We start from the raw sequence: 26,530 nt of genomic DNA, 5'->3' as shown, positions 1-26,530 counted from the left end.
TCAATCATTCTCCTCCACTGGCATCCACACAAACACATAAAGCTCTAACTACTTTACTTCCTACAGGGCACCTAAAACTATCCCCTCCAACTTCATGCCAACCTTGACATTAATCACCTTTACTCAAGTTCTAGCACCTGAATATTGTACAAGTCTACTAACCAACCAATCTCCTTGCCTCTAGTTATGGTCCTAAAATCCATCCTCCACATTACTGCCAAGATGCTCTATTTAAAATATAAAATTGATGGTCACATGCTCCTTAAAATTCTGCTTGAAATTAGAATACAAATTCCTCACTTGTCAATACTTTGGAAACCTCATTTTATACCTCTCTCCTTTATTACTACCCACTAACCACACTAGCTCTCTTCTCATTTTTCAAATGACTCTACTCCTTGACTGCCACAATCCTTTGTATGGTCCTAAAACAGCAGTTTTCAAACTTAACTCTGTAAAAGACCCACAAATAATCATGAAGCTGGAGTTGGGAGGAGGAAGCTAAGAGATCAATCAGGGCAGTTCTATTTCTAAATGCTTTATTGTCTATGCTTTCATATGTAGAGTCATTTAACACACATGGAACAAGAGCTCCATGACAAAAAAAAAAAAAAAAAAAAAAAGATTCTTGAAAAACAAGATTGTGAAAGCCTAGTGTCCTTACCATAACATTTAAGGTGCACATGATGTGATTCGCACATCTCACCTCCCTCTTCACCATGTCTATTAGCTATCGTCCATCAATATAACTATAATAGCTGCTTCAAATCTCTATGCTTTTGCTCAAAGCTCTCTTCACCTTTTCTCCCTTCTTGGTTTAGAAAATTTACATTTGCCTTAGAAGAGTCTTCAGTGACTTCATGTCTTAAAGTACATGTCATATTTTTTCCCCTAAAAAAATCTGAAATATTATTTTACTTGAGTTTGGATTTACCGCCTGAATCTCTTCATGAGAATATAAGAACATTAAGAAGAGAAATCCTGTCATGTTCACTATTGTGTTTCCAGAATCTAAAAATCAATAGCTAGTACATAGCACATATCCAGTGAATAGCAAATGAATGAAAAATGTAATTAATTTTTATATCCCTGTACAGAGTATAGTATCTAATACATAGCAGGAACTCAACATATATACTAAAAAATAAACCTTGAAACAAAAACTGGGATCAGAAAATGAAGAGCCTTGAATAGGTAGACTTCATCTTATTTTCCTATTCACTTATCTTTTCAGTCTTCAGTGCTCCTAGTATTTTTATTTACCTCCAATCTCTTTCCTAACTTCTTCTATCAAGTGGTTCATGATGTCAATACAAAGTTAGATGTACCCTATATTTTAAATTTTTATTTTTTAAGTACCATTATTTTACATCCTTGTGAGTGTTTTGACAGTATATGATTTACCTCCCAGGTATAGTCACTGTACCCTAGATTTTAAATGTGGCTCTAGTGAAAGAAGCACATGGCACATTTGAATAAATATGTCAAATTCTAAATATTAATACAACACCACAAATAAAATATATTGGGGAAATCATATTTGAAAGAAAATAATGATGTTGTATCCAACAAAAAATTCATAAGGATATAGAAACAAAAATGAGTCTTACTAAGTTATTATCATCCTGGAATGCATAGTGCAAAGTTGTAATCCATTTGTTATCTCCATTCACCAATACATCTCTTTCTTCACGAAAACATGCTGTCTGAAAAGGAAACACAATTTAGATAAAGGACATTTTATGTAAAACCAGGCTATCTATTATGCAAACAATACATAACAAGTATGAAATAGTAATTCGCTGTTGTTTCAATTGATATATTCCAAATTACAGATACAAATAGCTCTGTATACATTTAATGAAATCTGAGTTTTCTTTCTGAATTGTTCTTTTCCTGTGCCCATTTTCTCTTATGGATTGCCTTTTGTTTATTAATTAGAGCTTTAATTTATTTTGAAACTATGTTACCACTATTACAATAGTATATTCTGGAAAAATTAGAAACATGTGGCTAAAACTAAAATAATTTAATGACACATTATAATACTATATCTTTAAATTTTAAACAAAAAAAAGCAGTTCAAAAAAACCTAAAAAGTTAAAAAAAACCTGAACATCTCCATTTCAAAACATCATACATTCCCTGTCCACATGCTGTGTACAGAAGTTACCAACAATAATGTTAAGACATGCTAAGACTATTTCTGTGTATACATAAGCACGAACACACACACACTCTCTCTCTCTCTCTCTCTCTCTCTCTCTCTACACATTTATGTGTCATTCTATCTCCCCTGTCTTTGCTTTTCTTTACACAAATGTATCACAGTCTGCTGTAAGTTTTGTTTTTCAAGTAACAATGTATCAGAACAGCTTTCCATGTGAGTATAGAAAGGCTTGCCTAGTATTTCTTTTTTTTTTTTTTTTTTTTTTTTGTGGGACCCTCACCTGTGGCGGGGGAACGAACCAGCGCTGCAGAGGCTGCAGGCAGCCTTGCAGCCCAGCACTCAACCCCTGCGCCACCAGGGGAGGCCCTGCCTAGTATTTCTTAATGGCTATACCATATGCACAATGAAAAAATTGTGCACAATGAAAAAATACCACGTAATATTCTCTATAGGACAGGTACTTAACAATTTATTTCCCACAAGGTAAATTCAACAGCCATGAAAAACTAAATAATTAACAGTGTTATGTAATTAACCCTAATATTTCCAAGTATTTCCAAAAATTCTATTTAATCAATAGGATATCCAAAGACTAGCATCAACAAAGATGATTTTTCAAAATTAAAAGTTTATACCAAGGGGCCTCCCTGGTGGCACAAGTGGTTGAGACACAACCTGTGAAGCTATATCCTCAGCCACTGCAGCACGAGTTCAATCTCCTGCCAGGGAGCTACCCACACGGCGCAGCAGACCTCTCCTGACTCGCCCACTGCTCCCCTCAGCAGTGTATTTCAGTTAGTCTGCCTGTGCTGCTCCTCACTGTCTCTGGTGAATCCTCTCACGCACACATCCCCCAACATCTCTGGCCTGTGCCCCAGTTCTTGTATTCACGAATAAATAAATATCTAAAAAAAAAAGTTTATACCAAATAAAATGACAGTTTTACCTGTCACAATATATACAACATTATATTCAGCTATATTGAGAGGGCAGGGAAGAATGATTTGGCATACTCAACACTAAGCTCTGTATTAGAATTTAACTGACCAGAGATCATGGTGTGCTGCTAAAATTTTAGAAAGGTTAACTGTCAGATTCTCGGAAACAACTCTTTCTGCCTTTATCTTACTAAGACAACTCACCAGAATTTTATTGACATTCCAGCTAAAATCTAATCAACATCTGACTGATGACTCCAAACTAAATAAAGCTGCAAAGACTTTTTGTCAACAACACAGATTAAATTTTAAATAGATTCTAAATTATGCTATAACTTTTAGTAGGAAAAACTTTTATTTTTTTAAAACAAAATAATATGATATAAAATTTGGAAAATACATGAGAGAACAGTATAACAAATCCTTACTCAGTGAGCCATAACCCATTTCAATAATTATATTACTGTTCAATCTTATTTCATCTACACCATCATCCTCTTACCACCAGCTTCTTTATACATGCCTATGTGCATGTACAATCGCACACAAGATTTTTTGAAACTCCCACACATATAATTTTATCTACAAATATTTAAACTATTCCTATTAATGCCACAGATACTGAGTCTACAAATGCAGTATCCTTTTTTACTGCAACATGTCACATTCAGTATCTTGTGACAACTGGTAGTGAGGGAGGAGAGCTTAAGTAACCATGTTATATATTAGTATTAACCAAATAATGACCCATGTGCATACCCTGAAGTTGATAAAAGTTGTTCAAGTAACTCAATGAGCTTAAGGGCTGTTGTTACATATACACTTGAATTATATTTTTAAAAACTAAAATCGGATTTTTAAAAATAACCTAAAAGTTTATTTTTGTTTTATATAGTGTATTCAATTGTTTGGTTTCTCTACATACCATATATGAATGAAATAATGCACTGTTTTTCTCCCTGTTTACTTCACTAAGCATAGTAATCAACTTCATCCATGTTGTTGCAAATGGCATGATTTCATCATTTTTCAGCTGTATAGTATTCCAGTATGTATATATATCACATCTTTATCCATTCATCTCTCTATATACTTAGATGTTTCCAGCATTTGGCTATTATAAATAATGTTGCAATAAATATGGGGGTTCAAATGTCTTTTCAAATACTGTCTTTAATTCATTTTCGAACTACAGTTTGTATATAGTGTTAGATGATGGTCTAGTTTCATTCTTTTGTTTTCCCAGCACCATTTATTGAAGAGATTTTCCTTGCTCCATTTTAAGATGCTGGCTTCTGTGTTATAAATAAGCTGTCCATATGAGTGTGATTTTACTTCTGGGTTCTCAATTCTATTCCACTGATCTGTTTGATTCCAATACCAAGCGTTCTATATTATTATAATTTTGTATTAGTTTGAAGTTAGGGAAGAAGATATAACAATTATCAATACATATGCAGCCAACAGAGAAGAAAAAGAAATTAGGAAAACAATCCCATTTGCCATCATATAAAAAAAAAGAATAAATACCTTGGAATAAATTTAACCAAAGAAGTAAAAGACATGTACAATAATATAAAACATTATTGAAACAAATAGAAGACATAAAGAGATGGAAAGATATTCCAAGTCCATGTATTGGAAGAAATAACATTATTAAGATGGATATACTACCTAAAACAATGTACATATTCAATGAAATTTCTATCAAAATCCCAGTAACATTTTTTTATAGAAATAAAACAAAAAAATCATGAAGTTTATTTAGATATACAAAAGACCTGCAAAGCAAAAACATCTCTGGGGAAAAAATAAAAACCAGTATTTTGATTCGATTCCAGTAGAGTAAAATTTTCTATTAAAGATAAAAAATAAACTCTTAATAATAATTTACTTTGCATACAAAAACTATCAAGAGGAGAAAAGAGGGACTTGCCTATTTTTTAACTTTTTTGAAGTACCTTTTCTTACATCGCTTTTAATTTTTAGACCGTATCTGATTTCTCCGCTCAGGTGTAGTTGCCATAGTTCTCTCACTACCACCACACCAGTGACCCATCACTGGGTTCTGTTCCTCAATTTGATCCCTTCCCTTCCCTTCCTACATGCCTCAGATCCATGCAAGTTTTGTGTTTTTCCCAACCCTTTGTCTGGTTTCTCTATATTCCACATATAAGTGAAACTATCTGATAGTTATCTTTTTTTCCTTCTGACTTATTTCTCTTAGCATAACCCCTTCCAGCTCCATCCATGTTGCCACAAATAGCATACCTTTATATTTTTTTGTCCTCTGAGCAGTTTTCCATTGTGTATATGTACCACATCTTCTTGATCCATTCATCTGCTGTGGGGCATTTAGGTTGTTTCCATATCTTGGCTCTTATAAACAGTGCCACTATAAACACAGGACACTTTTTATGTCCTCTGGGTATGTTTCTATGAGTGGAAACGCTGGGTCCTATGGTAGATCCATTTTTAGTGTTTTCAGGAAGCTCCACACAGCTTTCCATATTGACTGGACCAGTTTACATTGCCATCGGCAATGTAAGAGTTTCTTTTTCACCTTATCTTCACCAGCACTGGTTGTTACTGTTTTTTCAACAATATGGGCTATTCTCACAGGTGTGAGGTAGTATCTCATTGTGGTTTTGATTTGCATTTCCTTGATAATAAGTGATGCTGAACATTTTTTCATATGCCTGTTAGCATTTGTTTTGGGGGAGAGTTTTGACTACTGTTCTGATTTCCTTGCTTGTAATTGATTTGTTCAAGTGTTCTATTTCTTCTTTATTCAGCCTTGGACGACTGTATAATTCTAAGAATTTGTCCATCTCATCTAGATAATTGAACTTGTTTGCATGTAAACTTTTCATAGCAATTTCTATCCTCTGGATTTTTGCTGTGTTTGTTTTAATTTCTACTCTTCATTTATGATTTGATTTATTTGAGTTTTCTTCCTACTTTTCTTTGTGAGCCTAGCTAGAGGTTTGTCTGTTTTGTTTTTTGGGTTTTTTTTTTTTAAGATTTATTTATTTATTTATACAAGCAGTGGGTACAGTAAGAAGCACGTGAGGGTGAGAGAATTCACCAGAGCCAGAGCGGGGAGGAGAACAGGCAGACCGATGAAATACACTGCTGAGGGGAGCAGCGGGCGTGGCAGGAGAGGGCTGGGCTCCATGTGGGACCCTCGCCAGTGGCCAGGGATTAAAACCGTGCTGCAGAGGCTGCGGGCAGCTTTGCAGCCCAGTGCTCAACCACTGCGCCACTGGGGAGGCCCTGTTTTGTGTTGTTTTTTTTTTTTTTAAAAAAAACCTTTTAGTTTCATTCTATTTCATTTATTTCTGCTTTAATTTTTATTATTCCCTGTCTTCTACTGGCTTTTAGGGGTGGGAGTTGCTCTTTTTCTACTTCCTTGAGAAGGTAGATTAGATTGTTTCTTTAGGTTCTTTCTTGTTTCTTCATATGGGCCTGCATTGCTATATACTTATCTCTTAATACTGCTTTCTCTGTGTCCCATATATTATGGAAGGTTATGTCCTCATTATCATGTCTCAAGATATTTTTTTATTTCTTCTTTAATTTCCTCATTAATCCAATGGTCTTTCAGCAGCAGGTTGTTTAGTCTGCACATAATGAGGGAATCTCCTTGCTCTCTTTGTAATTGTTTTCTAGTTTGATATCTTTATGGTCAGAGAAGATACTTGGTATTGTCAGGGGCAAAGGATGTCCTGAGCTAATTCCATGCAGTCTTTGTGGACTCCACCCCCACTCCAGACCAAAGCCATCAAGACATTGGGAAAGACAAATCCCGTCACCACCAAAGGGAATGTGGCTGGGACCTGAGGGTGGAGTTAAGCAGCCAGGTTTGGTACAAAAACCAAACACGTGGGCCTTGGGGGGACTCACTCTCTCGCTAGCCTACTCGCTTCACGGCTCCTGGCTTGCGGCCAGCTCTCAGAGAGCCATTTGGGATTCCAGATCGGCGGATCAGGTAGGACACATTTAAAACTTTGTCTCCCACTTTTCTCCCTGAGTTGAACATTTCCTCATTTGCCCTTCCCTTGTAAATAAACCTTTTATTAACCTTTCGTGTGTGCCTGCAGTAGAGCATTGATAAGTCCTTTTGAGCGCGCGGGTGAGGACCCACAGTCAGGCAACCCGTTTTGTATTGGGGCTGCCCTATAACAGTATGATTTCAGTTTTCAAGTACTTGTTGATGTCTGTCTTGTAACCCAGTATGTGGCTGATCCTGAGAATTATCCATGTTCACTTGAGAAAAATGTGTTATCAGTGTTTTGGGGGTGCAGTGTCTTATAAACGTCTGTTAGGCCCCTTGTGGCCTAGATATTTGTATAAGGCTATTGAGTCTTTGTTTATTTTCTTTCTTGTTATCCTGTTCATTGGTAAGAATGCAGTATTAAAGTCTCCTACCACAGATAATATTTTCTCCAATGTTTGTTTTCAGCGACAACAGTAATTGTCTAATGTATTTTGGTGCTCCCTCATCGGGTAAGTATATATTGATAAATGTTATGACTTCATGGTGTACTGACCCCTTGATCATTATGTAGTGTCCATTCATGTCTCTTGTCACCATTTTTAGCTGGAAGTCTATTTTATCTGATATAAATATGACTGCCCTTGCCTTTTTTGGGGTACCATTTGCTTGTAGACTTGTTTTCCAACCCTTTACTTTCTATGTTGTATTTGAAAATTAGGTATATTTTCTGGAGGCAGGAGAAGATTAGAATTTGTTTTCTAATCCAATATGCTACTCTGTATCTTTTTATTGGTGAGTTTAGTCCATTAATATTTAGGTTTATTAATGATATGTGGAAGTCTGGTAATGCCATTATATTCATCATTTTGTGGTTATATTTAATCCTTAGTTCAGTTCTTTGTGTTCATTCCCCTCTTGGTTTAGATCCTAAGGCTCCTTATAATATTTCTTAGAGTGGGGTTTAGTAGTAAATTCCCAAAGATTTTGTTTGTCTGAGAAGTTCCTTATTTTCCCCTCATATAGGAAGGAGAGCTTTGCAGGATAAAATATTCATGGCTGGAGTGTTTTGTTTTGGAGTTTTGAATATGTTACTCCATTCTCTTCTTGCCCATAGTGTTTCTTCAGAGAATACTGATGTTACCTTAATCAGTGTTAGTTTATCTGTTTCTTCTCCATCATCAGCTTCATTATTTCTTCTTTGTCTTGGACTCCTAGATGTTTTATTACTATGTGACTTGCAGTAGATTTCCTTTCATTAATGTAGTTTGGCATCCTCTTAGCTTCCTGTATGTCTATTTTCATTTCCTTCGTGTGTGAAGTTTTCTTCAGTTATTTCCTTGAGTAAGTTTTCTGCTTCCTTCTCTCTTCTCTTTCTTGGATTCCTATGACTCTTATATTTCCTTTCCTCATGGTGTCAGATAATTCTCCATGTGCTTCTTTATTCTTTTTCCTTTCTATCTTTGCTCTTTTTGTATCTGTTTCTTCAAGATTACAGACTCTTTCTTCCAAATGTCTATTCTATTTCAATGGCTTTTTCCAGAATTTTTTTACTCCTCCATTGATCATTTTATATCCTGTAGTTCCGTCATTTTCTTAAAGTTTTAATCTCAGGGCCTTCCTGGTGGCCTAGGGGTTAAGGTTCAGCACTATCACCACTACAGCCTGAGTTCAATCCCTGGCCAGGGAGCTGACCCACATGGCGCAGTAGACCTCTCCTGTCTCACCTGCTGCTCCCATCAGTAGTGTATTTCAGTCAGTCCACCTGTTCTGCTCCCCACTCTGTATCTGGTGAATCCTCTCACCCTGCACCTCTGGCCTACACCCCAGCTCTTGTATGCATAAATAAAATAAAATCTTTAAAAAAACAAAGTTTTAATCTCAATCTTCTGCTTGTTGTCTATGTTTCTCATAGCTTTCTTTTCTGTTTCTTCTCATATATCTCTGATCTGTTTTTCTAAGTTTTGTTTGTGTAGTTCAAATTTTTCAACTTTTTAAATTATGGCAATTCTTCATCTGACAAGAAAAAAAATTTTCTGTGTCAGTGTTGTTGGGTTCTGAGGATTGATTTTTCTCCTGTGGTGTATTGTTCCCCTGAAGGCATGCTTAATCATTTGTATTTTTCTTTCTCACATGGTCTGCTTCCTAGTTTCTCTGCTCTCAGTGGGACTTCTGTTGAGCATGAGTCTCTCTCTACCACTATTTTTGGGTATTCACCTGGTGGTAAGTACAGTAGCTGAGGGCCTCTCCTGACATAGATCCAGGTGAGTAGCAGGCTGGCAGTCTGGCTTGTGGAGGCAGTTAGGGCCAGTGGGCAGAACCTTTGGCAGCTCTCACCCAAGAGCAGGTTGTTCAACCAGTTGTTTGTTGTTGTTGTTTTTACTTTTTATGCTGTGCAGTATTTGCATATTTTTTAAAGTAGTTGACAGATCAGAAAGTAGAGGCACTGCTAATCTAATCACCTAATGAATAGACTATGACGATAATGATGATGACTACTATAACTACAATGAAGAACACTACTAACACCAACAGTTATAAGTTAAAAAATGCATAACAATAACAAAAATAATAAGATATTAGTTATGAAACAGCACAGTTAAACTAAGATGTCATTATTACTCCACTTCTAGGTAGAGACCATTAAAATTTTTATTCATTTATTTTATCGAGGTAACTCTGGTATACAATACAGTATATGACTTAAGGGAATAGGGTCATACCTCCTCAGATGTATGTTACTATACCACATCCACCACCAAAACACAGATAATTCTTCACCAATGTTTTTCTTATTGAACAAATGAGATAATGGAGCCTAAGAAAAGTTTAACTCTTGAGATAGAAGGCACTTCCATAAATTATACTGCTTCTTCCAATTAAATAACTAAGGATATCTTTATAAGTGAAGTTAATAAAATTTGATAAATTTACACAATAGAATGGGAGAAGTTAATTGAGAGATTGTTAAATGCTAGCAAAATTTGTAAAAGAATCTGTGGATATATCAATCTTCATAATTGTAAGATGATTAAGCAATTATTCATCTGTCCAGGAAAGGGGAGGTTTACAGTTACCTTCAATAATCCATACCCCACTAATTATTTATTTCTACATACTTTATGTAAATGTAAATATGGCAAATAGGTTGAAGACAATGGTCTGAAATTTTATTTCAAAGCATCAGCATTACATAGATTTAAAAATATTGGTTGCTTATATTTAATTTATTAAGTGTCATTGGTAATGGGCACAGTTTTCCAAAGTTGGATAAATCATAATCAAAATGGGGTCTCTAACTGTCTTGTAAGGATTTAAAAGTTCCAGTATAGGGCCTCCCCTGTGGCGCAGTGGTTGAGCGCTGGGCTGCGAAGCTGCCTGCAGCCTCTGCAGCGCCCGTTCGATCCCCGGCCACCGGGTGAGGGTCCCACATGGTGCAGCAGACCTCTCCTGCCGCACCCACTGCTCCCCTCAGCAGTGTATTTCATCAGTCTGCCTGTTCTGTTCCCGGCTCTGGCTCTGGTGAATTCTCTCACCCTCCCATGCTTCTGACTGTACCCAGTGCTTGTATAAATAAATAAATAAACCTTTTAAAAAAAAAAAAAAAAGAAAATACTGCTTTAAAAAAAAATAAAATAAAAGTTCCAGTATAGACTTTCTTCTTAAAATATGTAAAAGTTTCAAACAATTTGTTAGGTTCAAGTATTAAACCGGTTTCTTATATACTTGAAATAAATAAACACTATATGGCCATGTTATCATAACTTTTTATAAATTGCTACCTACTAGTATTTGTTAAAGATACCTGCATCTATCCCCTTTACTATGCTGTCAAAAGTATTAAATATCTATGAGTAAATCTAACAAAGAAGGTGAAGAGCCTGTACAATGAAAACCCTAAGATATTACTTACAAAAAAAAAAAAAAATAGCAGAAGTAAACACAAAGAAATGGAAATATATTCTCAATCCCTATTAAAGTTTCAGTGGCATTCTTCAAAAAGTAGACCAAACATTACTGAAATTTATATGGAAGCACAATAAACCACAACCTGCCAAAGTAAGTATTTGACAAAAAAAGGAAGAACAGAATATAACATTTCAGACTTCAAACTGTACAGCAAAGTTATAGTAATCAAAATAGTATAGACATAAAACTACACACATATAACATTGGAACATAAGAGCAAAGAAATAAACTCACACTAAATATGAACAGATAATCTATGATAAAGAAGCTAAGATTATTTATTAGAAAAAGAAAAGTCTCCTTAAAAATGGTGTCAGAAAAACTGAACAACCACATACAAAGGAATGAAACTAGACCACTATTGCATACTACATAAAAATATTAACTCAAAATACATTAAAAAGTTGGACCTAAGACCCAAAATACATATATAAAATACATAGAAGAAAATATAGACAAAACACTTCATGACATCAGCCTCAATGATGTATTTCAGGACACAGCTCCATTGGCAAGGAAAACAAAAGCTAAGTAAACAAATGGAACTACAGCAAACTAATGCTCCTGCACACCAAAAGAAACTATCATTAAAATGAAAAGAAACCTAACTGAATGGAAGATAATATTTGCATGTCATATATCTGACAAGGAGCTAATACCCAAGATCTACAAAGAACTCAAGCCAACTCAATTAAAAAAAAATCAAAAAATAGGCAAAAAACCTAAATAGACACTTCTCCAAAGAAGACATACAGATGGCCAACAAGCACATGAAAAAAATGCTCATCCTCACTTATCATGTGGGACATGCAAATTAAAACCACAATGATACCATCTCACATCTGAGTGAATAGGCCATATCAAAAAGTCCAGAAACAGTAAGTGTTGGTGAGTACGTGGAAGGCAAGGAATCTTCATATACTGTTGGTTGGAATGTAGATTAGCCCAGCCTGTATGGAAAACAGTGTGGATGTTTCTCACACTATTAAGATTAAATCTACCATATGATCCAGCAACTCTACTTCTAGGTATCTACTACCTGACGAATACAAAAACACTAATTTGAAGGAACATATGCACTCCTATGTTCTTTGTAGCACTATGTACTACAGCCAAGTCATGGAAACAACAGATGACTGGATTAAGATTTGGACAAATATGTGTGTGCACAAATACACACACACACACACATGATGAACTCTTGACATTTGGGACAAGATGAATGAAACTGATGGGAATTATGCTAAGCAGTAAGTCAGAATGAGAAAGAAAAATACTGAATTAATTCACTTCTATGGGGAATATATAGATATAAAACAAAGAGTCAGAGAATATCAAACTAAAATCAAACTCTAGAAATCTGATAGGAAAACTGAGACTGCTGGGGGTGGGGTGTGACAACGATGGGGAACAGGGAGAAGCAGCAGGTGGGGCACAGCGGACTGTGGAGGAAGTCTATGATGGCCTTTTTGGTGGGTTTGGGGTGGGAGCATCCTGAAAAGGTGGGATCCTACATTTCTGAATCATATACAGTATAGTAAACCTCAATAAATAATAATGTCACCTTAGTAAAAAAAAAAATCATTACAATATTTTTAAAGAAAAGCTAAAAAAAAAAGAATGCTTGCATCTACGTTCATGGGGATTACTAATCTTTAACTTTCTTCTTATGATCCTTGACTTTTTTCCATCAGTGTAATACAAACTTCATAGAATGAGTGTTGTTCCACTGATCACAAGGTCCCCAGCTGCGCTTACTTCTTTTCTCTACCTTTCAGAACATCTCACTTATGTTTGTTTTACATATAATGTCAAGGGTCTTTACCTTTACTTAATAGGTAGAATTAAATTTATTTTATCTTGCACCAGAAGCAGAATATTTCCATGACTTTAATTCAACAAAATACTTAATTTTCAGTTATTCCTTATCTTATCCATTATGTCACTTTTTCCAAGTCAGTAAAGGTCAATCCTGTTATCCTTCCCTTTCACAATTCTCCTCCAAAACACCCAGCTTCATAAAATGTAACTACAAACTTTAACTGAAAATTTCAAAGTTCAAATTCTGAAACACTAAACTGAAGGCAATGATTATTTCTGTGACAATGACTTGAACATATTATCAATATTTGCTATTTCTTAATAGTAAGACTGTTTGCTCTAGTTGCTGTCAGTCCCTTCAAAGTTTGCTTTGGTTGCAAAGAGCCTACTAGTCAAAAGCCACATCCTTTAGGAGGAGCCCATATACAATGACTGGCTGAGGCAGATGCATAAATGTTTGCCATGTGACCCAACAGGGACAGCTCTGAAAGATCATTTCTGCTCTACAGTTCCCTGTTAGATGAACTGAGACTGTTGGGACAGCATGACTTCTCTCTAATAAATCATGTTTCAATTCCTTCCCTCCTACAAGTGTCAATTACAAAAGAAAACTGTAATAACTATACTACACTCTAAACTCAAGTCCAGTGTGTACTACCTGGAAATTCTAACTGCTGACAGTAGGCAAATGAGTCTTAGGGAAATTCAAAAGTAAAGACTGAAGTTACTGAATATAATGAGAACTGGCATATATGCCAGAGTGACAGAGCTTCCAGATAATTTTTAAACAGGATATTATTATACAGTTTTTACCTCCAATAGGTAGGAAAGGCCTGAACATAAGTAGGGCATAATCAAGAGTACTTCAGCTTTATCTGTAATGTTTCACTTTTTTTTTTTTTGTTTTACAAAAAAGGCATCTGAATATCACTTGTGCAGTTATTCCATAGACAAATAAAAAAAAAAACTGAAAGCAAAAAATGTTACTAACTCTAGATGATGGAATACATTATTAACTTCTTCTTTATGTTTTGCCATATTTTTCAAACTTTGTAAAATTAAGAAATAATTATTTCCTTTCACTACAATTTTATCAATCATCCTAGGAACTTTTTTGCTTTTCCTTATGTTTATTTCTTTCCAGGTTGCTACAAATGCTCACTCCTCTTAGTGTAATGAGGGAGTATCCCCATCAGACAGGTTGCTATCAAGTAGTTTCTAAAAACTAACTTCTCATTATCCTTTTATGGATCTTATTAATCTCCAGGGTTAGTACTCAGCAATACACATTCTAGACATTAAAATATGGAAATAATTATACACCAATAAGTTCCGCTTCCCTGAAACCTTCAAGTGTCCATCAAACCACTCAGTATGATCCAGCACAGCACAGAAACTCACCCCAAAATTTACGTGTAATCTTAGTATTCACCTTATCATACCAGTTATTAGTTTTTTTTTTAATTTAGCAGAACAGTTTTGCTATAATATAGTAGTTAGTTTACTGAATTTTTGCTGGCACCCAGGTGCTATCCATAGAAGAAATGTCCAGTTACACAATAGGACAGCCAAGTGGAAATTCCACCCACCATCTGTCAGATTTTGTCTCATGATGTTCCTATTTGTGAGACATTCATGTTTATGTAGCTGCATCTGTTTAGCAGAAACCAGGTGAAATATGAAACTGCCTTCACCTGAGTCTGAGAAATGGGTGTAACATTTAGTTTCCCAGTCTCCAGTAATCAGGAAAGCATATGAGAAAGAGATTAGAGTGGTCATTAATGTGTCATTTCCCAGTATTTGCTACAGTGATCAAAGAGTTATTTCTGGTAGAGGGCAAGAACCACTGTTGCTGAAGCATATGAACTGTTTTTTTAATACGTTATTCTCTTGATAAATTTATTCTTTTGTTATTTGTAGTTTTTTTTAATTGAGATAACATTGGTTTACAACAATATATATGATTTAGTGGTATAGGTTCACACCTCTTCAGATGTATGTTACCACACCACACTACCAGCTAAGCACCCGTAATCCTCCAACATAGTCCACTGAACTACCTCTCCCCTATACTCCTCACCCTACCTCCCTGTTTGGTAGCCTCAAATCTGCAGTCAGATTTCAAGGATTTATTTTGTTTTAGTTTTCTTTATTCCTTTGTTTTGTTTCTTTATACTGAATATATAAGGGAAATCATGTGGTATTATGATATTTCACTTAGCATAATCCCTCCATTTCCATCCATGTTATCCCAAATAGCAAGATTTCATCTTTTTTTCTATCTAGTAATATTTTATTATATTTATATATGTGTATATATGCATGGATGTGTATACACACACACACACACACCATATCCTCTTAACCCATTCATCTTTAGGCACTTAAGTTGTTTCCATAACTTAGCTATTGTAAATAGTGCTGCAATGGACACAGAAGTATATACATGTCTCTGAATTTGTGATCTTGTATTATGGAGATAGATACCAAGTAGTGGCAAATCTATTTTTAACATTTTGAGAGAACCCCATACCATTTTCCATAGAGGCTGAACCAGTCTATATTCCCACCAAGAGTTTCCAGCAAATCTTTCCCTCAAACCTGGCACCAACATGAAATTGCTAACAATACATGCAATATATTTTACTGTCATTCTTTAATAATACACAACAAAATATAGACTTTACTGCATAACCATCAGTAAAAATGATTCTGAAAGAGTATATTAAAAACTCCTGCTGACTTTTCCTTGGAATGGGAAACAGATACATACAAAATGATCATAACAAGCAATGTCAAGTTGAAAATAGATCATTACAAAATTTCTTCCTATAAAAAGAAACTGGTCTCCAGACATCCTTCTAACAAAAATGCATATGCTCCACATTACAAGGGTTTCCATTTGGTTTCATCTATTATTAAATTATTTTCACAAATTATAACATTTATCATAACTACATCATAATTGTAAATTGCTGGATGTGTCTTAGAGCTTAAAAGATAATGCTACCATAAAATGTTACTAATTGATATTTAAGAATATATGAACTCTGTAACTTCAGTTTTCTAAAAATATTTCTAAAATAGTATTTAAATAGTCTAATAATTAGAATCTTACCTCAGCTCTTTTCAGCATTTCCCATTTATTCAATATTTTCATGGCAAATACTTTATCTGCATTTTTTAGTTTCACTACAGCAACCTAGAAAAAGAAATACAACTTTTAAAATATGACAAATAATATTTTCTGCAGTCATCCATTTTCCTTTTTCCTCTCTGTAAAAAAATAAATACCAAAATTATCAATTATTCCATGCAGTTCAAATTCTAAGGTCCTAAATCAAATAATTGTCAGCTGAAAAAGTTGTATTAGTGAACATGTGCCAAACAAATAACTGTATTTTGTAAACACTGTAACAGTTGGTGCTTATATATTATATCCACCTTTTCAAGCTTTCTGCCCTAGAATTTAAACTCAACATCTACTGTCATTAAAAAAAAAAAAAAAAAAAAAAAAGGACCAAAATGCTCAACATGAAATAACAGAACTTAAGTAATGCATGCCAAATTCTAGCACGATGCTATAGGGAATGCCAGCTGCCAAAATAAATATTTTGTGGGGATCAAACAATATGAAATAAAATAATATTACTTTTCATATAACGCAGACTTACACATTACACTTTAAACCCAAACACACACACACACACACACACACACACCCTAAAGAACAATTAAGACTAACAACTCAACAAATTGTAGGGTTTAACCATTTCTTTGTAACAAAAAAAGGAAACAGATATTTCTCTAACTTTTATTTAGTTATGTGTCAAAACAACTTTCAAATACAAATAAAAAAGGCCCTATTGTTACCCTCAACAAACTGATTACACTGTTTCTATTTCTTAGTTTCAATTTGACTAAATGTCTAAGGGCCCCTCCAGCTTGCTGGGGATGCTACCGGACTGAGCTTCAACTACAGAAGAGAAGACAAAGGTTCAAGGAATGGGGAGGCATAAGGGAGGGGAAAGCCAAATAGTCCCAAAGGAGAAAACAAAGTATATACAGCATATCGCAAAACAGTTAAAAGGGCTATTTCCAAGGTAACAGAGTAGGTTTATATGCAACTGGCAAAAATTTTTTATGATGGTGGGAACAAGGGAAATACTCCATTTCAAATACAACCAATTGGTCCTTTAGTCATATCTGGTCATATATGTTAAACTGTTCTTCCAGTGTGCTCAAGTATAAGAAAGGGGGCTATACAGACATAGAAACAACTTAAATGCCCATCGACAGATGAATGGCATGCATATGAATATGCATAACTATGTATGTTTGTGTGTATGTGTGTCTATGTATGTATGTATGTGTGGAAATTCTGCTTTTGCAAAAAACTGAATGAACCTCAATGACATTATGCAAAGTGAAATAAGCCAGAGAAATACAAATATTGTATGATCTCACTTATATGCAGACTCTGAAGAGTAGGACTCAGAAGCCGAGTAGAATGGTATTTGTCAGGGCCTGGGAGGAGAGAGGAAAGGGGAGGTACTGCTCAAAGGGTACAAACTTCCAGTTACAAGATGAAAGTTCTGGGATCTAATATGCATGGTGACTTTAACACTCTATTATATATTTGAAAGTTGCTAAGAGAGATTTTAAATGTTATCACCACCGTAGTAATCATGCGAGGTAACGGAGGTGTTAATTTTACTGTGCAAATGATTTGGGGCCTCCCTGGTGGCGCAGCGGTTGAGCACTGGGTTGCGAGGCTGCCCTCAGCCTCTGCAGGGCCAGTTTGATCCCAGGCCACCGGGCGAGGGACCCACATGGAGCAACAGACCTCTCCTGCCGCTGGCTGCTCCCCTCAGCAGTGTACTTCGTCAGTCTGCCTATTCTGCTCCCCACTCTGGCTCTGGTGAATTCTCTCACTCTCCTGCACTTCTGACTGTGCCCAGTGCTTGTATAAATAGGTAAATAAATCTTTAAAAAAATGATTTGCACAATATATACATGAATCAAATAATCACTTTGTACACCTTAAACTGACACAATGCTCTATCAATTATATTTCAATAAAGCTAGGAAAATTGAAGGGGCAGTAATGAAGAACAAGGAAAAACTTGAAACACTGTTTCACTAAGATTTCAAAGGCTGAAAACACAAATTTAACTACTGTGTAGACTTAAATTGCACATATGTTGTATAATTAGGATTTAGGTTAGAAGGACAGGAGCAAAATTATAGACATGCACACATTTAAGGGAGGGAAGACATGTAAGGAATTATCACTTAAATTCACTCATTCTGCTTTAGGGAAGAATAACTGAAAGACCCAACACTTAGATATCTTCCCCTCCTCAGGTCATTATGTGAGAAAAGTACCACCAGTACATTATATGAGAAAAGATCCACCAGCTTTCTATGTGCATGAGTATACAAATGATAACTAATAGTAGTTGGGGGCAGGGTAGAAAGAGAAACAGTAGTATCCGACACATACTGAAAGTGATCTAAAGGCCAGGTATTCTACTAAAAATCTATAATCCCTTAATTCACCATTTTAAAAATCAAAAGGTTTCACAATCCATTTGGCAACATGTACTAATATCAAGCTAATTATAGCTTTTAGTTTCTGCTTTTTAAAATCTGATTATTTTAATTTAACTACATCACTTAATGAAAAGACAAACAAACATGCTTCACTGGAGAAACTCTAATGCACTTGTTTATAGGATGCTATTCCAAATCCCCATAGGATTTTTAGTTTCAAAAAAAAAAAAATATTGGAAGCAAAATGACCTCTGGATTATAGAGCTGTCAAGTAGAGATAAATAATCATTTATTGTGGGTTTTCTGGGGAGTGGGGAAACCTGCAGCCAGACTTGGGTTTTAGTCCTGGCTGTGTCATTAACAGTATTCTCTGGGCAGATAACCTAAACTTTCAAAACTTCAGTTTTCCATCAATATAACAAAGTTTAAAAGGCCTTATATAATGATAATACAGATTTAAATAATTGATATAAGTATAAAGTGCATACAACAGGGTCTAGAACTTAGTGAGTGCTCAAAAAGCAGTATTACAGTATGCCAAGCATGGCACTGGGAAGATTATAGACCAATCTCTCTTTTTTTTTTTTAACATTCATTTTATATATACAAGAGCTGGGGTATAGGCCAGAGGTGTGGGAGGGTGAGAGAATTCACCAGAGACAGAGCGGGGAGCAGAACAGGCAGACAGACCAAAAACACTGCTGAGGGGAGCAGCGGGCAAGACAGGAGAGGTCTGCTTTGCCATGTGGGTTGCTCCCTGGCCGGCCAGGGATCGAACTCATGCTGCAGAGGCTGCGGACAGCTTCACAGCGCTGTGCTCAACCCGCTGAGCCACCAGGGAGGCCCTATAGTCCCACCTCTCAACTAACTTGTTCTATCACTAATATGCAATAGATAGTATACCTCTAAATTTTCTAACTACAAAATAAAAACTTTGAGCTCTTCACCTTCTAACTTCTATAATTTTATATTCATAATACATATATATACATAAAAACATATAACTAGAAATATCTTCAAATGAAAACATATACACACAAAAACTAAACTACAGTATTTACCGTAGTGTAGTTTCCAATAGTAAAATATTGAAAATAAATATTCTGGAAGATAAAATTGACTATCACAAAACAATAGAAAACTACAGAAATTCTTTGTTAAAGTAGCTATTAGTAGGGAAAAGTTCACAAAATCTACTTAAAAGAAATTTATCAAAATTGCATGCTATGATTATTTTACTATATACTTATATATTTCTGTGCCATTTCAATTGAGAAAGGCATAAAAATAACACAAAATCAGGTATTTCTAGACAATATGATTTCCACTCATTCTTCTACATTTTTTATACGGGACATGGAAATTTTAAGGATGGGATGACAGAGTGTGGAAATCCAAATCTAGTCTTGGTTATGAAATGACCACTAATTATTAAGACACTGTAATGTGGGTCAAAAACAAGGATGATTCTACAGCAGCATGGTGGTCAGAAACGCCATGCTGCTGCAGGGTGACAGACATTCTCAGAAGTATGTTCTAACAATCTCATGTGCTGCCTAAGATCTCTTTGGAATGAGGTGGGGTATAGTTAATAAAAATATATTCTGTTCTTAAAATTTGCTGAGAGACTGAAATGTGAGTTCAGGAAATATTCATGAGTGATCAAATTGATGGCATGACAAAACGGGAATATGAAGCTGATGAGGTAATAAAATAAAACAAATAGATCTTGTTCTATTCCTTTACCATTACAAATCATAGTCATGTTCACTTCAGTAGACGAAAGCTAAAAACAAGAGGATTCTCCTAGGACTCAAACTTCAGAGCCTAGATTTTCAAAGACTAGGTCTATTTGATATATGAGAGAGAGTACTATGTTAAAATGTCCTTTCATGTTTAATGTGATCAAAATGAAAAGTACATTTAGTATAGACTAGAAGACTATAAATTTAACAGGACAAAGATACATTTTTAAGCACTAAATATAAATATTTCTTAAATACATCACATTAAAAGCAGTATGGTACCAAAAAATTATAAACACTACAGAAATAACAAACATAAACTCATGAGTTCTTAAACATAATTTTAGTATCATATGAAATTTATAGTTAAAACAACTATGCTCACATGACAATAAATATTTCAATATCACAGTCACAACTACCTTGCAGCTCTACAAATCTAGTCTACATTCAACATAATCCCAAATTCACTGCATCTCCTCCGCTTTATCCCATTCCAAGCTATCACTGTATCTTAGATAGACCACAATATTTGGCCTCTCTACTACTGCCGTACCCCACCCCCACAACCTTGTCCCAAGACGACAGCCACAGTGATCCTGTTTAAACAAGTTCAGATCATGACATTCCTCTGCTCCAAAATATCCAATGGTTTCCAATCTCTCTCCAAGTAAATGTCAAAATCCCTTCTATAACTTATAAGGCCTACATATGTTGGCCCTCCAACCTCCCAGACGACATTCTACTCTCTTCCCAGCACACTCTGCTCCAGACATATTGGGTACTTTGTTTACCCAACTCAGGGCCTTTGCACTTGTTTCCTAAAGTGCCAAATACTCTTCCCAACATAAAGCCAAATGGGTTGCTCTCACCTCCTCACTGAAATGTCACTTTTTAACCCTATTTCTTTACTTCCTTTCCTCCCAGCTCTTATCATTGTTTAACAAACTATATTCTATTTATGTGTTTTGTTTACTGTTTGCCTCACTCACTAGAATATAAGCTCTATGAAGGAGGGGATTAATTTTTCTCATGTGTTCAACTAGTATATGCCCAACGCGTAGGGATCAATAAATATCTGTTGAATAAATTATGAAAGACCTGTAATTTATATGGGTGTATATACATAGGAAGTTGTAAGGCCTCAATACTCTCAACTACAAGTATATTACCAAGCTGATACTGAAATTCAAATAAAAAATAAGGAATTACAATAAAAAAATAATTGTAGGATTTATTATTTGTGTATTAGATCATTTCAACTCATGCTGCTCTCTTAACAATATGTAAAGCTTTTAAGTCTGGACTGCACAAAAAAAACTTCATTATCATTATTTACTACTATGTCTTTGTCTACTTTTTAATCTCCCCGTACAGTGTTTACCATCATGTATTATCAATAATAACAACAAGACTCATTTACAGAAAGCCAACTCTGTACCTGGTACTGGGCTGAACACATTGCATGTACTATCCTCTTACACACTATTCCAAAGCAGGTTCTCAGTACCCACTGATTACAGAGCTGGTGCTCTTTACTACTGTGAGCACTGAATAGCTGCAGAGCTCCTGAATTGTTCTTCCCATTCATTACGCCTACCATCTTGACACCTGCTGACATGTTGACAGTGATCATTGCTAAATATGTGGGAATCGCTGGGTTTTTTTATAAATTATTCTGCTACTGCTCGTTTATGTTCAAAATAATGAAAATAAAAAAATACTAAGTCTTTCTACAAGCAAACTAAAAACACTACAGAGTTTACTTAACAACTAGAAATATCCTTTTTAAAGAGAAAGAATTTATATATGCAATAGAGATTAGTCAAAATATTTTAAAACTGTTACAACATGGGCACCTACCAATCTGAACAGACACTGGCTATCAAAATACTATAATGCCCATACCAGTATGCCCCTAAAGACTGAAGACTAGCCTCACATATGCAGAGGATCATGCAGTTAACTTCAAATTTCGTTTACTCTCCCTTGAAACTCAGGAGAGCCAGGGCACAAGAGTTTTTAAGGAAGAATGAATGGCTAAAAATAATTCTCCGTTTAGACTCTAGGACTAGTTATGCAGACACATAAGGGCCTAGTTAAAGTAATTAGAGGAAGCAAGCTAATTAAAAGCTTTTGACACCTGAAGCAGGGGTAGCAGGCCAAAGCAGCAAGCTTTCACAACAAGCTCTGAAGCCCAGAAGCCTTGAAGCTGCCGGAGCAAGGCTGGAGCAGGCAGAAGCGGTGAGCCACCAGGAAACTGTGGACAGGCAACACCCAGGGCGTAAGTTAAAGGTTTTCCTGAAAGCAAAAAGGAAAACCCAGCGTTAAGTTAAGCAGTAACTGATAACAATTGAGTTGTAGAGAGAAGGTCTTAACTGGTAGAGCTGCTGATTTTCAATTGTATCTTGCTCCTTTAATATTTCCCATGATTTATGCATTTCTGGTAGGAGTTACATACATAATGCTTTTATTTTCATAGTGTTCTGGTTTGTTTTTTTAAAGAAAAAGCCTAATGATAGAAATGCTACACCTATTAGATATCCATGTTAGAGTTGAGCCTACCCATTGTGCTGCTATGTCTCTATTTACAAATTCCTAATAAAAGACAAAATACCCTGGAGGAAATAATGTCTCTTTCGGGTTGTTTTTGCATTTCAAAATATATTGTTGATAAATACTACAGAGTATGTAAGGCAACCCCAGATATTTTGATCAGGATTAAGTAACTAAGAAGAGCTCATAAACCAGCCAGTATTTTTCTATATACAATTGTAGAGTAAGGTAAAAAAGTATCAGGCTTTTCTGCCCTCCCATTAGGATCAATGACGGAACCTTGCAGTCCTGAATGCATGCCTGATGGCAGGCACCTGGAGTAAGGTGTGGGCATAGGTAGATGGGATTCACCTGGGCTAGGACTGAGCTTTTTAAGGGTGGCGTCATGGGGACACCAGCAGAAGCCGAGAGAGAAGCAAGAGAAGCAGAAGCCGAGAGAAGGCCGGAGAGCCCAGAGTGAAGACCTGCTGGGGGCTGGGAGGCCTGCCAGCCTACCGGCCCCCCAGCGCCCCTGCCTGCCGTGTGCATGGTAAATCCCAATAAAAGCCTGCAAAACCACTGAGGACTCTGACTCCTCCTTTACCCGGTCTGCTGGATCATAGAAAATCTGCTCAGTGTCCATTCCAGACCTTACAACAATGCACCCTGCCTTAAAATAAATTACATGCAATCTGTTTGTTGCTTTCATTCTATGTACTTGAATTGACAGACAGAGAGAGAGAAAATATACCAGAAAAGAAAGGAAAAAAAAACACCTTCTCACTCTAAAGGTCAAATACTATCAGTCATGCACCAAGTGCATCAAGTTAATCCTGAGTCTAAATCCCACTGGTTTGTGACCAGACAGGACTGACTTCTAGTTCACTGAAGGCTGGACTGCAATCTGCTATATTCCAGCAGATTGGACTGTACTTGGAACCCCACTCATCAATTCTTCCAAGTATTAGGACTGTAGAGTATTGTCTTAATCTGCCTCACTTAATCCTAATGAGTACTATATAAGTAATCCCCCACTACCCTGTTCTTTTTATCAGTCCTTTTCATGAAAAAACAAATATTTCAAGTTTATTTCTTATTGCTACCCTTTTTCCCACAGCTCAACCTCAAATGAGCCCTAAGATCTACCAGCAGTCACAGTAATTAGAGGAAGCAATTGTTGTCTATCTGACACTTTATTTTGTTGTTCCTTTAATTTTGTGTCATTTACCAATCTTCTAAAATATCCATTCTATCCTGCCACCATCTTATCTCCCACCTGTCCGATCCAATCCCACAATTAACAACCCTATAGTCAACTTCATAGAAAACAAAACCTTCTCATTCCCTCACATTATCTTTGAGTGTTTCTAAATATCTACATATCCTTTTCCTTTTGAGCCCAAGAAAGAAGTGCCCCACCACCACCACCACTCCCAACGCTAACAATATCATTTAGATCTTGATTCCAGACCAAGGTCCTTCCTTACCTTGTTGCCCTTGTTCCATTAAAGATTTTCTGGACTTCAACTCTCTTTATTTCTGGATCCTAAATATCAACTGAAAAACTTTTCTAAGACCATCTGCTATCCCACCTTTCCCTCAATAAGTTGCAATCACGTCCCTTTTCCAAAAGGTAACATTTCTCTATAAAACATTTTTTTTTTAAATACTGGTATATCTTCGCTTTTTCTACTTGCTCATCATTTATTTGCTTCTTAGCGTCTCTCACTTGCCAATTTCAATCTAGTTTCTGTTTACTGCGCTAAAATTATTCTCTTGAAATCAGTGACCTTCTAATTTCCAAATAAAACATTATTCTCAATTCTCATCTGCTTCACCCTCTTTTCATCATTGGACACTGCTAACAATCAATATACGTCCCTAAATTTTTTTTCGATAGCCTGTTAAATATTGCTTCCCAAGGGTCCCTGAGCCACCTCTATTCTATCTCCCTCCTTCCTATTATTATCTATTCCAAATACCTCGATTAATACCTATATGCTAATGACTCAGATCTTTATCATCAAATATCTAGACCCATTTTTTTCCTTTGTATTTATTTTTTTTGAGATAACATTGAGATAACATTAGATATACAGAATCACCTTTTTCAGTTTATGTTACAGCACCACACCCACCACCAGGACACCCAGTCTTTTAACATAGTTCTTTGTGCTTTCTCCCATTCCCACTATCAGTTCTACAGTCAGAGGTTTATGGTTTATTACTGGGTTATCTTTATCTGACACTTTATTTTGTTGTTCCGTATTCATTTTTTTTTTAATTTTTTTTTTTATAGAGGCATGCTTTATTTATTTATTTGTTTGTTTTTTGTTTATACATGCACTGGGTACAGTCAGAAGCGCGGGAGGGTGAGAGAATTCACCAGAGCCAGAGCAGGGAGCAGAGCAGGCAGAAGGACCGAAGTACACTGCTGAGGGGAGCAGCGGGCGGCAGGAGAGGTCTGCGCGCCATGTGGGACCCTCCTGTGGTGGCCGGGGAGCAGCCGGGGATCGAACCGGCGCTGCAGAGGCCGCGGGCAGCTTCGCAACCCAGCGCTCAACCGCTGCGCCACCGGGGGAGGCCCCCGTATTCATATTTGTCTTTTTCCTTCTGACATATTTCACTCAGCATAATCCCCTCCAGTTCCATGGATATTGTTACAAATGACAAGAGGTTTTCATTGTTCTTCTTGTTTGTTTGTTCTTTTTTTAATATTATATGATTCCATTTATTTTTTATTTTTTTAATTTTATATATTTTACATCATTTTTCATTTTTGCACAATGTATGCATTTTCATCTTGGTTATAGTCCCCATACAATTCCTACCTCCCCCTTGTTTTGATCCTACTCCCTCAATTTCTAAGTGCCTACTAGTAATCTCTCTAGAATGTTCAGCACATATCTCAAAAAAGTCAAAAACCTGTATAACAAACCCATTTACTCAAGTTGTATACCTCAATTATCCACAACTTCTACATTTAATTCATCACTGACATCCAAACTGACTTCTTTCCAATGTCTCTCTCACCCAATCTTCTTTCCTGCCACCAGTGACCTAGTTCAATCCCTCATTACTTAATCTGAAAAATGTTAAGAGTGGGACCTCCCTGGTGGCTTAGGGGTTGAATTTCACCACTATCACCACTACAGCCTGAGTTCCATCCCGGCCAGGAAGCTAACCCACATGGTGCGGCAGACCTCTCCTGTCTTTCCCACTGCTCCCCTTAGCAGTGTATTTCAGTAAATCCACCTGTTCTGTTCCCCAATTGGTCTCTGGTGAATCCTCTCACCCCCTGCACCTCTGGTCTATACCCCAGTTCTTCTATGCAAAAATAAATTAAAAATTAAAAATTAAAAAAAATGTTAACAGGCCCCTTTTTGACTACCTTACTAGATGAAAGGCATTATACTAACTGCTGAGGATACACAGATGAATAAAAGAATCCTTGCCCTAGAAAATCTCAGAGTCCAACATGGGAGAAAAATTTCTAAACAGATAACTACAGTACAACATGGAAACAAAAGTAAAAACAAAATTCTATAAAAAGCACAGAAGAGAAATTCCTCACCAAAAAGATGGGAGTGGGGGAGAAATAGAATATGTTAATATATACATATATAATACGTTAAAATTTCTTCAAAGAGGTGACACCTGAGTCTTACACAATGAACCCAGAAAAATGGAATGCAGGGAGTTTGATTGGACAGAGGTAATATTTTAAGAAGGGAGGGCAACATGAACAAGGCCCAAGAGGGAGAAATACGTGTGTGGGAGGAAGGGATAAAGTTTCATT

The 26,530-nt window shown here is 36.0% G+C and overlaps 1 protein-coding gene across 7 annotated transcripts in view; it reads right to left on the bottom strand.

The window, feature by feature from the left end:
• CDC42BPA (CDC42 binding protein kinase alpha) overlaps positions 1-26,530 on the bottom strand; it is a 277,737-nt gene that overhangs the window by 183,277 nt on the left and 67,930 nt on the right. For all 7 annotated transcript variants that reach the window (XM_037510331.2, XM_054694969.1, XM_054694968.1 and 4 more), the window contains exons 3-4: positions 16,014-16,097; positions 1,611-1,706 (exon numbers count right to left, since the gene is read on the bottom strand). In XM_037510331.2, the coding sequence (XP_037366228.1) occupies positions 1,611-1,706; positions 16,014-16,097 (180 nt within the window). The remainder of the gene's footprint in view (positions 1-1,610; positions 1,707-16,013; positions 16,098-26,530) is intronic.

The sequence above is a fragment of the Talpa occidentalis genome, unplaced genomic scaffold, assembly GCF_014898055.3.
Source record: "Talpa occidentalis isolate TD23 unplaced genomic scaffold, MPIMG_talOcc4v2.1 talOcc4.14, whole genome shotgun sequence".
NCBI lineage: Eukaryota > Metazoa > Chordata > Mammalia > Eulipotyphla > Talpidae > Talpa > Talpa occidentalis.
This window is presented reverse-complemented; position numbering and strand designations above follow the sequence as displayed.